This window comes from Enoplosus armatus, chromosome 13 (assembly GCF_043641665.1).
Source record: "Enoplosus armatus isolate fEnoArm2 chromosome 13, fEnoArm2.hap1, whole genome shotgun sequence".
Lineage (NCBI taxonomy): Eukaryota > Metazoa > Chordata > Actinopteri > Centrarchiformes > Enoplosidae > Enoplosus > Enoplosus armatus.
In genome coordinates, this window is record NC_092192.1 from 19,748,887 (window position 1) to 19,764,532 (window position 15,646).

Sequence of the window (15,646 nt, forward strand, 5' to 3'; positions counted from 1 at the left end):
GGGTCATCACTATGAGCGACACCTTCCAGATAGAAGTCATGTGATCCACTGTTAACATATTAGATTGATAATAGCCACAAAAAGGCTGCGTGACGTCAAATCAAACTATCATACTTAAATGACACTTTTGCTTGCCTGAAATTAAAAAGGGACTGGTTCCAATAACATCTCCACACAGATGGCAAATACTCTTCAATCACTCTTATGTTACTATACTTTTGCCACTTCTCTAAAGCCTGATATAGTGTGATGATGGCTGAATACTAATGGGTTCGGTAAAGGTGTCAGAGATGGCAGTTAGAGTAACTGCCATCTCTGACACCTTTACCGAACCGAATGTTAGCTGACATAATAAGAAACAAAGCACATCTTTAGGAGATCATAACAGAAAAAGCTCCCCACTGAAACACACTGAAGTGACTTCAAACTTGTGTTTCCATTGTTTTGTCAATGGCAGGTATAGAGACTGAAATGACTGCACAACAAAAGCAGCAGAGAGAGAGAGAGAGGAGGAGAGATAAAGTGGATCTACTTTTGATCCATGATCTGATGGGGCTCATCAAATGATAAAAGAGTATATTATTGAGCACCAGAGTGTACGTCACGGCAGCCTGAGACTGGTCGATAGCTCATCATTCCACATCATTTGGGACGGTAAATCTCTCTTGTGAGCCGAGTTGAGATTGGAGGGCAACAACGGCGGTCCTCTCAGTGAGGACGGCTAAAAAAAAAAAAAGGCACTTCACACAATCAGCACACATTCAGAGAGGGGTTTGAATACCGAACTCCTACTTTCACACTGAATAGGAGTTCAAACGGAGAGACGAGTGGGGTTTCTTCTGGGTTTCAGAATTCATTGAGGGATTCTGGGGGACATTTAACCGCTTGCGTTTGGCAATCGGAGACAAAATTAAGCTCCGATTCAACGTCGGGTTTGGAAATCAAAAGCTTCGTCACCAAAATAAACCTCTCCTTACATAAACACTGCACTTCTTCACACCCCACACACATTACTAAAACGCTGAGACGCATGCCGACAGATGGCCCATTATAACTGAACCGAGTATTGGAACGTCACACGGTGCACAGCAAAATGAATAAACACATTTTATTCTTATCAAATTGATCAGAAAAAAAAAACACTCTAAAAAGGTCACCTATTGAAAACTGTACTGTAAACAAAGGAGGCTTGAAACCCAACTCAACTGTCACTTGACTTTTGAAGTCCCTTCCTGTGTTCTCTTGAAACTCGGCTTCATGTAGTGACGTGGAAAAACCCAACAAGAGATCAGCCCTCTTTCTTCCTTCAACTCAAAGGGAGGAAGTGCACTGATTGTTTAAGGTGGCTAGTGTGGCTTTCTGTGCGGCTCTGCTCCATTAAACCCCCCGCCAGAAAGTTGGCTGACTATCAACTTGTGGCTTCAGCTAAATGAAAACAGATCACTTAAGAAATAATAAAATGCTTTGATAGATTGGGGCACAAGCTTACGGACATAACTCACTGAATTGTTTGTGAGTTAAATTCCCCATTTTTAGCTGTATATAGATATATATATATATTATGAAGTAGCCTAACCTGACCTGTTCTGTCTGATAATAAGCGTCACTCTTGTGTCGTGCAAAGGAGGCAGGACAGTCTAATCATCTCTGTTTGAATACATTCAAAATAACAGCCAAATGAGTCCCAGGCTAAGGTTTAACTTTCACTCCAGTTCAGTTCTTTAGCCACTTCCTGGTTATACTGGTGGCATACAAAACAGTGAGCAAATAGAAAAGTTAAAAGGTTATAGAGGACGACAGGAATATAATTAATCACCTGACAAACTCTGCAATATGTTTGCGATTTTGAGTCGGATCAGGTCACGAGGAAGCTCACTTTAGTTACTGAGCTGAAGCCACTCCAGACACTGTAAAGCATTAGGGTCTGTGCGGCGGTGGAGCAGGGGCCATGTTCCACTATAAACAACCTTTTTTAAAGTCGCCGGGTTTACATGAGGAAAAGTGAGTCCTGCAGTTAGAGCCCACGCGTGCTCTCCCAGCCTCTCACCAACACGAGAACAGCTAGAGTAGATATATTATGTCATATACGTTTTTAGAGCAATTTTCCTACTTTCAGAAATAGCAACAGCAATTCCACCCCGAGACACCGGGGACGTGCTGTAATAGATGGAAAAAAAAGTTATTATGCAGTCAGGATTCCCCCACTCCACCCCTCTCCGACCTCCACCACCCTCGCGCTGCAACCAGGGTCACAGTTTGAGGCTCTGCAGCAGAGGGAGCTTTGATTGATAGTTTAGTTTCCAGTTCGGCAGAAGTGCTCTGCCTGTTCCCCTCTCTGAAACCATTTCAAAACCGGGTGGAAAAGCCTGTATTACACATGTTTCCACATGAAAAGGGACCACTAACTAGGTTGAGCAGTGTTCCAACCGGGGGAAATAAAGCTGCCTGGAGCTAATGGAGCAGTCTATTAGGTGGCAATTTCCTGGCCAATGTCCAATTTGGGTCTCATATCCCATAGGGGTACATTTGAGAATCCAGATCAAGAACAAATAAGGTGAAGGCCGCTGGCATTTTAATTAGCTGAGTTGTACTTACAAAGGAGACACAGGCAGCGAGCAGCAGGATCCTGACCAGGAGGTCTTCAAACTGCTCCACCACCAGCTCCCACAGGGACTTCCCTGAAATATGCATAGACAAATACACGTCACACACCTTTATTCACACTCTATTTAAACTTTGAGGCTTCCACTGAAAGGGCACAGAGTGTGCTCTTATACGTAAGGGTGGGAAAGGATCTGTAAGATGTATTGACCCTCGCTTAATTGTACTGATAAGCAGCTGTAAAGAAAGACAACCCCTGTATTTACAGAAGAGTAGTGGTGTGTGTCCATCGATGGAAAGCGGCGGTAGTGTACACTCCTAAAGTTTCGCCCTCAGTCTACAGAAAAGAAAAGATCCTGGCTCAAGACACTTAATCAGGTAGTAAAAGGGAGGAGGATGGCAACTCGCTGAAAAAGATCAATATTTACCTTCTTCAGCTGGGAGCTCTGTGGATGTCACACCACGCCAGTTGTAAAGGAATCACATTGGCGGGGCCGGAGAGAGAGTGGAGAGGGTGGGGGGGGTGGAGGGTGGAGGAGAAAGACAAAGAGCAGTTAATACATTTGATTAACTCAGCATGACTTTGAGATGCATGGGCGCGTACAAATTGCTCTGCAGAATGGTTCTGCTGGGCTATGACGGTGAAATGCTCGATGGAGGAAGGCAGAACAGCAACAGCGCTGTCTTCAGGCGGAGGATTACCATCTGCCGAGACAAATTGTCCTTTATGGATTCTCAGCTCCGGACGCTTTACACTGCACCTTCAGCACCTTTGGTGTAGCTCCGGGCCTACAGTATCATCTCAGCTGCATAATGACTCTCAGAAAACAGTGTTAACACAGATGCTGTAATAACAAACGGCTTCATAAGACCTAACCAAGGCCTCTGATAGCAGCATGACTGCTCATCTTCTGCTCTTGTAAAAGGTCACTGATGGTCTGTCAGCCGACAAATGGTTTCAAATCACCTCTAAGATGGGAGACGATATATCTTCCATGAAGTGGAGTGTGTCTTCTCATAAAATCAATATCTCAGTTACAAACTAGCCTCAGTGCTGTTGTGTCTGATCATACTAATGCATACGTAATACTAATTCTAATGTTCCATGCATGTTCACCTTTATTCTTGTAAATGTTTGTAAATCTTTCAGAGCAGCAACTGATTATTTTCATTATTGATTCATCTGTCCATTATTTACTTGATTCTTTTTTTTTTAAAAAAGCACATGATATATTCCCAGTTTTAGCTGACAAACTGCCCAAAACACAAAGATATTTAGTTTAATATCATAGAAGACTAAGAGAACCAGAAAATATCTTTTTCATTAGAGAGACTGGAAGTAGTTTATTTTGGCATTTTTGCATAAAGAAATGACTGAAATGATAAAAAAAAAGTGACTAATCGACTAAATGTTTTAGCTCTAAAATCATATATAGCTCAGTTTAACTTAATTTATGAAGTACAAAATGATAAACATTCACTGGCTTCTCAAACGTGATAATCTGCAGGTTAATTCTTTCAGTCTGACAAAACAAACTATTTGATGTCACGTCAGGCTCTGGGAACTTGTGATTCAATTTTCAACCGATGTCGCTTCATTTTCAATTAATTGAAAAAAATGATCAAACAAATAAAAGAATCAATAGTTGGAGCCCCATCTGAAATGACAATTTTACAATAAAGAACGCTCCTTGATCAGAACTGTGGTGATGTCATTGACATTCATGCTGCAGCCTCTTGGAGTTTTTTTCTCAGTAGGGCACTAAACCCCCCCCCCCCCCTCCCTTTTTTCTGCATCAGTATGTGGGTAAGCTCCCACAAAGACAAACCCAAGAATCAAAACTCTTTGCTCTTCTCTTTCACATCATCTTGTCATTTTTCATTTATCATTTGGCAGAAAAAGCTGCATTTTGGGGGCATTTTGAGACAAGGAGAGCATCTTCTCCACTGTGATTTGATTACCAGAACACAACACCCACAACACACATGAGTCACCGGTGTGAGTAGAAAACACATCAGTCATATTCTAAAAACACTCCAATTGACAAGTACTGTTGATCAGCGTCACCACAATGAGACACCGGCGTGCTTAGTCACTGCGTTTGTCAGGTCCTCATCAAGTCCAATGCAAAGCTACGACTGAACTGGTCCAATGTAGCAAACAACACCCATCACATCTGAAGAACTTGAGTGATGACAACATACATCTAACACATAAAATCCTGCTCAATTAGGTGCATTTGTCTGCCACCCAAGTCTTGGTTTCGTCCTTGCGTTTCTCTGCATGTTTTGACCCGACGGCGCTACACGAGTATCAAACGTGACCCTGTGGAGAGAGAGAGGCTGGAAAAGAGGAAGGGCCATACGGTGAGCCCGCAGCCGCCTTCCAAAAACAACCTTGCAGCCACTCACATTACAGTGCACATGCCAGTGGAGGAAAGAGAAATTATTTTACATCATGACTTCTGGAATCGTCCCACGGCTTCATAACGTGTTTTTCTGTGCTTAAAAGACAGAAAAAGTAATCTGGGAAATTCTCAGGCATTTGCCCAAGGAGTTAAAAAAGCAGTTTGAGGTGGAATAACTTTCTTAATTTGGTTTGTATTAAAACCGGGGTAGAAGTACAAACAAGCCCAGAACTTTGATTTGATAATGCTTCCAGTCAACCTGCATATGATTGGCTGAATATTTTTTTAGTTTAGCATAATCTATTTTCAAACCGGCTGTCTGGAGGGTTTTCAGAGTTCAGGTTGGACACGGTTGAACTCACGGGGGACTTTTGGCTGCACTCTGCCAGCAGCAGCAGCAGCAGCAGCAGAAATGTGGAGAAGTGGGTTCTGCTGTTTTCCATGCTCCACCAGTCTGACATAAGCCTGTTTCCCCATTACTGTGCCTCCCTGGTTGTATAATGTTTTTATGGCAGACAGGCTGGCTGCGACTCGAGTGCTGAAGACAAAGATGGATTGACTAAAAGGACAAGACAGACAAAAGGGCAAAGAGAGAGAGAGAGGGAGGGAAAGGGTTGGAGGTGTTGAACGGGGTTCCCCGGCTTCCCCCTGCCAAGGATTCCCTTGCAGTCATCTGGGCTGTGTCAACCCGAGGCTTGCCCAGGCACATTCCTGAATACTGACTTCACCTCTCTCTCCCTCTGTGTCCCCACAGAACCTCCCTACCCCCCCCCCCCCCCCCCCCCCCCGCCGCCTCCTCCCTCCCGGCCCAGACAATGAATAAAAGAGCTTGTTTACACGCAGCAGAAAAGCGAGCAGTGTGGAGCAGAGGGGAGACACTTCCTGGAGACAGTTGCCAACAACAGCAGGGAGCTGGTTTCTGTGTCCAGAGAGTCAGGAAGAAAAGCAGGAAACCGTCCATCTATCTATCTATCTGCACTGCAAATGATCTGCTGACAAATGAGCTTTCTCTGCAAGCACCTCTTACGCCTCCCTTTCTAGTCTGACTGACTCCATTAACAAATTACAGGCCAGATTATTAGGACCCCCAGTAAACATCACATCTGAGTGTGGTTAAGCAGCATTAACAAGGTAGAGTTCAGGCCCCCTTGTGTAAACTACCAAACATGAGAAAGTTTTCAGCAGTTACCATGGCGACTTGGCTCATGAAGGCTCCTTGAAGAACGAGCGTTTCACGAGGTAATGTGCCAGTGTCTGTCAAAATTGACCAAGAATAACTGTTATGCAATGAGCGGGGCCTTGATGCAGCACACTCAGACTGCAGGCATCAAAAACCCCACACATTCGGATGTGACAAGCTCATTTCTAGCCTCCGCAGGCTGCTAATACACAGTTAGCAAGAGTGGTAGAGACTCCTTCCAAATAAACAGCTAGCAGCTGGTCAAGTGTGAGCAGGGAGGCAGAGGTAGAGTGGCTGCTTCAGTAAGTGGCTCCAGCTCCAGGATCCCGCTCCATCCAAACACCATGAGAATGTAAAACAGGCCTATAAATACCATGATGGGAACCCCTAATGACATAGTCTACTGTACAGTAGCTTCCTATATCCGCTCACTCTCCTAATGCATTCTCCCACTGGAAAAAGTCTGAACGCATTAACCATATCAAATGTGAATTATAGATGCACCTCATTCTCCTCCCTAACCTTATTATCTCTGCTACACAGAGGGCATCGCAGGTAACTGCAGAGGAGACGTCTGCAGCAGTCTGACAAAGTCAATGTTTCCTCCAAAGACGGGCTTCTCTTCTCTGAGGAAGTCATACGCAACCATGTCAAGTGGGTGAGTGTCAACAGCTATCTTTGAGAGCTTCGCCAACCTCTGAACAGCCACCCTGAGGATCAGAGCGGGAGCAGAGGAGGAAGTGGTACCAAGTCACTAATCACTCACACTGCAGCACAATGAAACCAGGACATGAAGCAACGACATGCAGCTACTCTTCAGTTATTGTGGGCCCAGAAACCTCGCGTATTGGATTAAAGCTGCTGTACTCAAACACAAGGATCAAACAAAACGAAACCAAATGCTAACACGCTCAATATGACAATGTTAACTTGCTGGTGTTTAGCAGGTATAATGTTTACCACGTTCATCATCTCAGTTTAATGTGTAAGCATGCTAATTGCATGCATCGCATAGACTGCTAATAAGCACTAAACGCTGTGACCAACAATTTTGACCTGTCGAGAAAAGGTGAAAAGCTAAGTGGTCATCAAAGTTATTACAATTCATCCTCTGGGGACCATAACTGACTGAAATGTTGTCAAATCCATCCATTAGCTGTGGAGATATTTGACTAAAAAACAGAAATGTTAGCCTCATGGTGGCACTAAAGGAAGATTTGAGGGGGGGTGTCAAAGTCAGTAGGATTCATCCTCTGCAGACCACGAATGTCTGTGCAAAAGGTTGTACCAATCCATCCAGTAGATATTAAGATATATCACAGGATGAATGAACATTTTGACCATCTGGAGTAAGGGGGATCACCAAGTCATTCATCCTCTGGGGACCATGAATGAGTAGCGATTCATCTAATAGTTACACTGTCTATGTTTCAGTCTGCAAACAGCCACAAGAACTACAACTGTTGTTTTGACACTACTTCTGAAGAGCTGTTAATAGCTTTTAAAATGGCTGAGAGTAATTGTTCAAGTGTTTTTAGAAACAGCTTTTATGTTTTTATGGTCTTAAAATCATTGTGCTCTATACTTATAAGGAATTCATATTCTACTAAAAACACAGTACAGTTTATAACTAGCTATTAGTTATAATAAGGAATAATTATAGTGCTATAATTATTTGGAAGATAGTCCTACAATGTCACAAAAGGTTTGAGGCGCTTTGTTATGTTTGTCATGTTGAAATACCAAGTGATTGCACAGGTTGAAAAGGGAGTTTTAAGCCGCAGTCGATTTTCTGAATTCACTGCAACAGGATGAGCCTCAAGCTGCGGAAACATTTTCCCAACAAACATTAGGCAAATGTTTAAAACCTGCTGACACATCCAGGCGCCCAAGCTGAAACGACTTCAGTGTAGTGTTGCATACTCTGGACTAAGAAAGGGAATAATGGTTTCATTTCAGTGAGAGACTACAAGAAGACACTAGTGGGGAGGGATGATGAGATGTCCTGCTCAGTGCAGTAATATTATTCAAGCTGCTGCGTTTGATTAACTGATCAACCTGTAACTCTCCCCATGCTGCGGACACGGACAGGAAATACCATCAACTGTCAAAGCTGCACTGAGATAAGCTCTTCTGTGAGGCTGTTGTGACAGAAAAAGGAGAATTTGTTTCAAAATGGGAGATTTTATCTTTCGAAGCCAATTAAGACAGCAAAAGGCATGAGATTCAGCTCGATGGCTGCTGCGGCTGCCCATTGGCTGGACTGTTTCTGACGTCATCGAGCTGTGGTCAGGGAAAAAAAAGAAAGAGACTGGATTTTCTCCTCCTGATCTTGCACATGCTGAAATTAAACTGCAGCATCACTCTCACAATCGCCCTGTGAGAGCATCTCAGACATCTGCCTGTGCATGCGAGCCATGTATGCTTAAGTTGCATGTCTTTATGATTAGCTTACTGAAAAGCCTGTTCTTAACCACTTAATCTTGAAATCAACACACTGCAACATTTGCAACATCGCTCGTAGATTCTCTGTGCCGTGACAACCGACCGTGCTGATGATTAGCAAATATAAGACATCTGTGTTTATGCGTCTACTGTCTACATCTGGTCTCTAACTGCACATATATATACTGCTTGTTGCACGTTAGATTCAGGTTCAAATAAACACACCAAATATGCGCCTTGCTCCACATTTTAACACTCAACTAGCGAGCGACAGAGGAAAAGGAAAAGCGGCCTGTCAACTGAGCAGGACACGCATGAGGTGATTAGCACAGAGCTGGTATCTCGTCAGGGCTCCAAACTTCCTCTTTAAGGCCACAGCTGTGCGGAGAACCATTTTTTGAACATCCCAACAGGCCAGCGAGGGGGATGGCACCCGGCCGCCCAGTAGCCAATTGGAGAAGCCGAATGCAGTGAAAAATAGTCAGCAATCCCCCGAACGGCAGACTGAAATATGTGTGTTAACTCCATGCTATATATAGGCTTTATTCTAGGTTTAGAAACCAGAGCGACACTTCTGTCCAATCAAATGCCTGGTACAGCACAACTTTTACTGATCCGAGCCCTGCAGTCATGGAGGCCATTCAAAATAGTGAAAGTTATTTTAAAACTGTGGAATTATTTTTATCATAAATGGTTAAAAAACAATTACCTACACACCCACTAACACTAGCTGTCTGTGTTAGTGTAAAAGATGGTGTGACTTTAAAAACCTACACTTTTAGCATGCCCATACTGGGTTCATTTCCTCTGTGATGTGCCAAAAGGACATTAAAAGATAAGGTGATATTCTCTATTTGCCCGTGAAAAGAATAAAACCAACAATGACGTGATCCTTCTGTAATGTCATTATCAAGTCTCTGCAAGATGGTGTCATCAGACATGAATCATTTTAAAGTTAAGTCACAACCTAAATTGTATTTAACAGTCACTATGAAATAATGAATTCAATAACAAGAGAATATTTTTCATGTCTCTTCGTGTCATTTTCTGTTTTGACTCTGTTGTGTCTTCCTTGTTACTTGCTTTTGAACAGGTTTATCCATCAGATCCAAACACATGACTTCTCCAGTATTTACTTATTTTTCCAGACACTAATGAGCTTCACGAGGTACTTTAGCTGCGGCTTATTATACTGTACACACAGATCATCTCTGCCTGAATGCTTTTAGATTACCTCGTGTTCGCTTTAGGGCATGCCCCTGAAGGCAGACACACTGTATACTGTACAGCATATGCTCTGAGTGCACACAGCTCACTCCTTGAGACACCTTTGAGTCTCCTAAGTGGGCCGGACCGTGTTGTAGCAGAGCGTCCAGGCAGCAGGCGGCAGTGGCAGCGAGTTAGAGCCCGGTGACTCAACGCCATCTTACCATAAGGGCATGATGGTGACTGACAGCTGCAGAGGTGGGAGGAAAGAAGGCAAGACAAGTGACAAGCTAGAACAGGATCACAGCTCCTTTGAAGGCAGCTGGGCAGGCACACACAGGGCCCACTAGAACAGGGAAGTGACTCAACACCCCAAGGACTTAACTCTCCTTTTTCAGCCCACATAACTCCAACACTTTTACCACTATTTAACTCTCAACTGGACACTTTTCAGAACAAAGTGACAGTAAAGTGGAAGCCGACAACCCCTGATCGAGTGCATTGCAATGTGCGATCTTGAGTGTGTCGGTGTGGAGGAGGAGGAGGAGGAGGAGGAGGAGCAGGAAACAGCAGAATGTCTCTTGTATTTCAAACGCAGGAGCTAGCAAGTCAGGCTGCTTTCATGTCAAGTTGCAGAACAGGAAGAGAAACAACACCAAGTGAGGTCCCACTAGAGGAAGTTGTAATCATCATTCGTGGCAGAAACCAGAGCGCAGTAACATTGCATCATTTACTAAGGATAGTATCACCTAATAATCCCAAGCAGCAACGTCAGACACCGTTGGGACTGCGTCAGTGACAGAAAACAAAACTCATGGGTCTAATAATCAAATCTTAATGTCAGTGGAATCAGCAGCAGTCCAGATGAACAGATGTTCGTCTTTATTGTCACCAGTGGATGTTGGGCAGATCGCCTTTGACATTGCTGAAAGCTTTTGTATCGTATTGTAACGGAAAGTCGGCACATGTAATTAACATTGGGCACTGTATCATTATGGTGCAATGGCATGCAATGCTAGGTGGTTTAACCTGAATATGTTGCACAATTGAACTCTCCAGGAAGGAGTGTCAAGTGGCACCACCTAGACTCATTTTAAAAGGCTCACAAGCCGAAAGAGTGCTTTTATTTAACATTCGTTGATTGATAATACAACTTCATTCAGCTACGCTTTAATATCACAAAGTCTAAAGAATTTAAGCTTTGACTTTGTAGCACAACACATCCTAAGTGTTAAAAAAAAAAAAAAGAAAGTAGAGAAATCAATGATAACTAACATCAAGCACCACAAACATTCTTGGTGCACCCACACGCACAATGAGCGTGTGTGTTTGTGTGTGTGTGTGTGTGTGTGTGTGTGTGTGTGTGTGAGAGAGGCCTGTGAATTCCTCTACTACATCGGAACCAACTATTTCACAATGAAAATGATAAACTGTCTTGTAAATTGAGGTGCTTGTATTTCTCATCACTAAATTAGCTACATTTCTTTAGTGTGTGTGTGTGTGTGCGTGTGTGTGTGTGTGAGAATGAAAGGTGTGAATAAAAGGTCAGCTGCCTCCTTCCTGCAGCACAGACTGGCTGTGTAGAAAAAGACTGTCCAGATGTGGCGGCTCAGCTCATATTCCAACGTCTCAGGATGGAATCAGAAACTCTGACGCTGCTCGGCGGGGTTTTACTGTCACAGCACATGAAAGGGCCGACATAAAGCCAGGAGGCCTGGACACCACTCGCCTGCCATGAGTTACAGTGTGGCACTGAAAGGCTTTCCTACAACTGTAAGCATCATAAAAAGCAAGAATCTGTCGCATATAGAACAAGGTCAAATCAATATGTTGAATCTTAATATGACAGAGTGCAAAAACTTAAAAGTAATTAATGAGACGGCTCGGCTTAAGCTTCGAATGGAATGGAAGTCATTGTGGGGTTGAGGGGACAGCTAACAGCTAAAGGACAGTGATCAAACTCCATCATCCATCCCCGAGATCCAGAGGCCGATGGCGTGCGAAATAACCTCCCCAGTCCCACGGAGGAGTGTCATGTCTGAGTCAAACATGTCACCTCCTCCTGCAGCGCGCTGACGGTGAAATGACAGCAGATCGTGTCAATCTCACCTCCTTTTTGCCTCCTCTTGTGTGAGCGCAGTCGCACAGAGGAGTCCTTGTTTGTGGGACATGTTGATTTAGGTTAATGATTCGGCTAATAATGAGATCCTGCTAACTGTGCCTCAGAGTGAGACACATGCTAGTGGGAGTGAGGTAAGCATACCACCCGCAAACAGCTTTGAACGGACGCTCCCTGGAACAAAACACCACAGCTCGCAACACCTCCACCACCAGTCCTTGCAGTCAACTACAAAGTCTGCGGTTAGTGAGCAGAGGGGAAGGAGCTGTTTAAGCAGCCGTACATCACTCCGCAATGACATGTACTGAAATAGTAAACAAGCCAAAGCCAATTCAATGCCGTTTTCCTCTCTGTTTTCTTGAGGGGGGGCTTGTGGAGGAGCATCTACAGTGTGGACGACCCCATACATTCAGCCCCATAAGAGAAAAAGGGCATTCCCTTCCCTTCAGCATTTATCTGTAACGTGCTCGCACAAGGCAGGAAGTTCACAGCTAAAAGCGAAAGAGATGTTATCTGCGGCAAGACGTTGCCTTTTTTTCCATGAAGTCATCACAAGCCCCTGGGTAGAGTGGCTGGCTGCAACAAAAGGGCTACTGTTGGACGGGCACAATGTGCCGCTCTGCTCCACAGCTTGGCCACACATGCAAATGACAGGCGAGGAGGGAAAGGTGTGGTGATGTCAGGTCCAAGCTCAACGCGAAAAAGCCAGTGGGGTCCATGAGCCTGAACTGAGTGTAAGCTGAGTGTAAAAGATGATTTGGGGGGGGGGGGGCTCGTGTGTAAGAGCTGCTGCATGGCCCACACTGCTCAACAGACGCTACATGTTCTCCTGAAAGACACCTGATAAATAATAGCTTGACTCGCACTGATGCTCTTTTGGTTAGTCACTCTAAAGTGCTCAGTTTCAAATGACCTGACAGACCCACTTCCCCTCTGCCGTCCTGTAAAATGAACCGGAGAGTAAAAGCCATGTGGAGAACAACTGTTGAAAGTGAAAACAGGTTGTTCAAGATTTTCTGTTTCATTATCTCCACCGCCTCATCTTCTTCCACTCCAGTACCCTGAGCCTGCCTGCTCTGCACTTCCTGAACCAGGATCCAGATGTCAGCCAGGGACTGTCTTCTCTCTCACACACACACACACACACACACACACACACACACACAGCAGCAGCTCATTACTGTGTAAATACTTGGTGGGGGGGGGCTGCAGGTTTGCTTGCGATGAGAACCAAGCTTTGAACTACTGTACTGCTTTCAGACAAAACCTGACATCAGGGGACGAGCTGGATTTTGGTTTTTGTTTTTTTTAAAGTCTCTCTGGGTGAATTTATTGAGTTTAATTAAATGGGTTTATTAGCATTGACACCTCCAGGTGTGTCTCTATGTGTCCACTTACTGACTACTGTGATATGCAATGGCTGATTTTAAGGCGGGCATGTGCATCAGTGAAGGGTGCCACTCACATTTGCACTGACTGCGCGCCAGAGGGAATATGATTGGCTTTATTTACGCGCACGATTTGCAGCAGCCTGAGACGCGACGGCGGCAGTCCGGTGATTTCCCGGCAGACCAACCGACACAGGCTGCGATAGGCGCGAGCCCCGAACGGAATTTAAGCATATAAAAAGAGACGTGTATGAAACTACTCACCGTTCGGTCCATATCTCTCCAAATTGCCTTTGACTTGCTCGAGAGTCAGCCCGGTGTTCTCGTTCACACCGAAGTTGTCCAAAACTTCAGTCGCCGATTTAGTGTGCGCATTTTCCATCTTGGTGGACTGGGCTTAGATGAGCAGATCGAAATGCATGTAGTTGAGTAACATCGATTGTGGCAATCAGAGGGTGTGCTGGGGGGGGAGGGAGGGAAGGGAGGGGGGGGTGGGTGAAAACAGCAGTAATTTCCTCCGATGGACGCTGAGGCGGCTGGGTCTCGGGCCGGTCTCGCTCTGTCACCTGTCCCCCCTGAAGAGAAAGCCTGCGGGTCCGCGGTGCAGACGCTGTAGCTGTTTGCTCTGCCGGTCGACTGCCGCCGCTGCTGCTACTTCATCCCCATCTGAAGGTGTGCGGAGCCTGTGCCGGGGCGGCCCGCCTCCCCGCCGCTGAGCACTCCCTCCTGCGCTCCCATTGGCTGCGCGTACCTGAGCGGAGGGTTCGGCGGCCTCGCGCAAGCCACTTCAAACACCTTCCTTTGCAACCGGATGCGCGCAGCCCCGTCGGTAGCTCCAGTTGATGCTGCCACGTGACGTCATGTTATTGCTCGCGGTCTCCTTGCTTGCAGACTTCAACACGGTCAGCTGCACCGTCAGCGCCCCCGGTGCCTTGCTCAAGGACACCCTTGTAACTGTGGGTGTGTGGCCCTCAGCAGCCAGGCCGCCGCTGTTCGCTGGCTGAGCTGTGTCTCCTCAGAGCAGCCCCGGGGCCAGTTGCACAGAGATTAGGTTAATCTAGTCAATTAGTTTTACTCTGAGACTAGTTTTATGCAAGTCAGACAAAAGTAGGAGTGACTCATTTTAAGCTTAAAGAGATAGCAGCCCCCCCCCCCCCCCCCCTCCACCCCCCAGGGCTGTTCTGCACAGTGAAGGTGTCCTCACAGCTGATAAGAAAAGAGGAAAACATGGCTTCCTGAGGTAATCACTTGAAATGTGTATCATTCTTATTTCATGCATTTCACACGTCATTGAATAAATGATAAATGATCTTTGTCTTGTGCTCAAGAGAACACAGGTGAGCAGCGGGTGTTTTTTTACTCAATCATTTGCATACACTGAAAAGTACCCCAGGAAGTCAAGAATTAGACAGCTTTGAGCAGCCAGTGGATTTACAGTCTACTGTTTACTTATTTGTTAAGTCTAAACCATTGTCAAAGTCAATACTTGTGAGAGCTGCCCCCTGATGTCCCAGAAGTCATTGCAAGATGGATGGCAGATGGGACAATCCACATTTATAGTGTTCTAATTTCAAATAATTGGTGCATTTATGTACTTTGCATACAGCTACTGGCTGACATAGCTGTGATGCCCACTGACTACAGTAACTACAGAGAAAGTAACATGAGGGGTGAGTTTCTGTTTTGTAGCTCAGATTCTTCTCGTTTCTTACAGAGCAGAGGGGTAACATTTAAGCTCTCACGCTTTGACTGTGTGTTTTATTATATTCATGTCCAGGATACAGCACTCTCACCAGCAAGGAAACGCAATTAAAACAATAAGCATAGATAGAAAATAAAAGCAGTAGAATATGCAATGTAAAACAACAAAATAAATGTGAGTGTCCTGTCACCGGTGAAATGAGCCGGACATTCAGAGCAGCACAATAGCAGCTAAACAGAACGTCTCAAACTCTGACAGCTGTGTTCTCCGTCCTTGCAATCTTGCCAGACTGTTCTTTCAAGGAGACTTGGCAAGAACATCCTTCTCAAGTCCATTCTTGGCTGTCCTGGTATTGAGAAACAGCCTCTGAGTCCTCAGGACCAAGGTTGAATACCTCTGCTTCAGAGGATGTTTGCCGACGCAGGGTCTGAACCCAGGAGATCCAGCTAGAGGACAGATCCTTTTAAGTTAAAGTGGAATCAAACGTAGCTTCTGCCCCATTTAAGTCCACGTATAATATATACATCGAGGCCCAGGAAGTAATTGTTAACTTTAGGAATTACAGGTATACTCACATTTGCAAGAAGGGTGTGAATG

At 45.0% G+C, this 15,646-nt stretch overlaps 1 protein-coding gene across 1 annotated transcript in view; it reads right to left on the bottom strand.

Annotated features, from left to right (window-relative positions):
- Positions 1-13,802, bottom strand: part of atp2a3 (ATPase sarcoplasmic/endoplasmic reticulum Ca2+ transporting 3) — a 38,498-nt gene extending 24,696 nt beyond the window's left edge. Inside the window, exons 1-3 of the mRNA XM_070917401.1 lie at positions 13,612-13,802; positions 3,030-3,047; positions 2,596-2,678 (exon numbers count right to left, since the gene is read on the bottom strand). Coding sequence (XP_070773502.1) covers positions 2,596-2,678; positions 3,030-3,047; positions 13,612-13,729 — 219 coding nt within the window. The 5' untranslated portion in view covers positions 13,730-13,802. The remainder of the gene's footprint in view (positions 1-2,595; positions 2,679-3,029; positions 3,048-13,611) is intronic.
- Between the last annotated feature and the right edge of the window lie 1,844 nt (positions 13,803-15,646).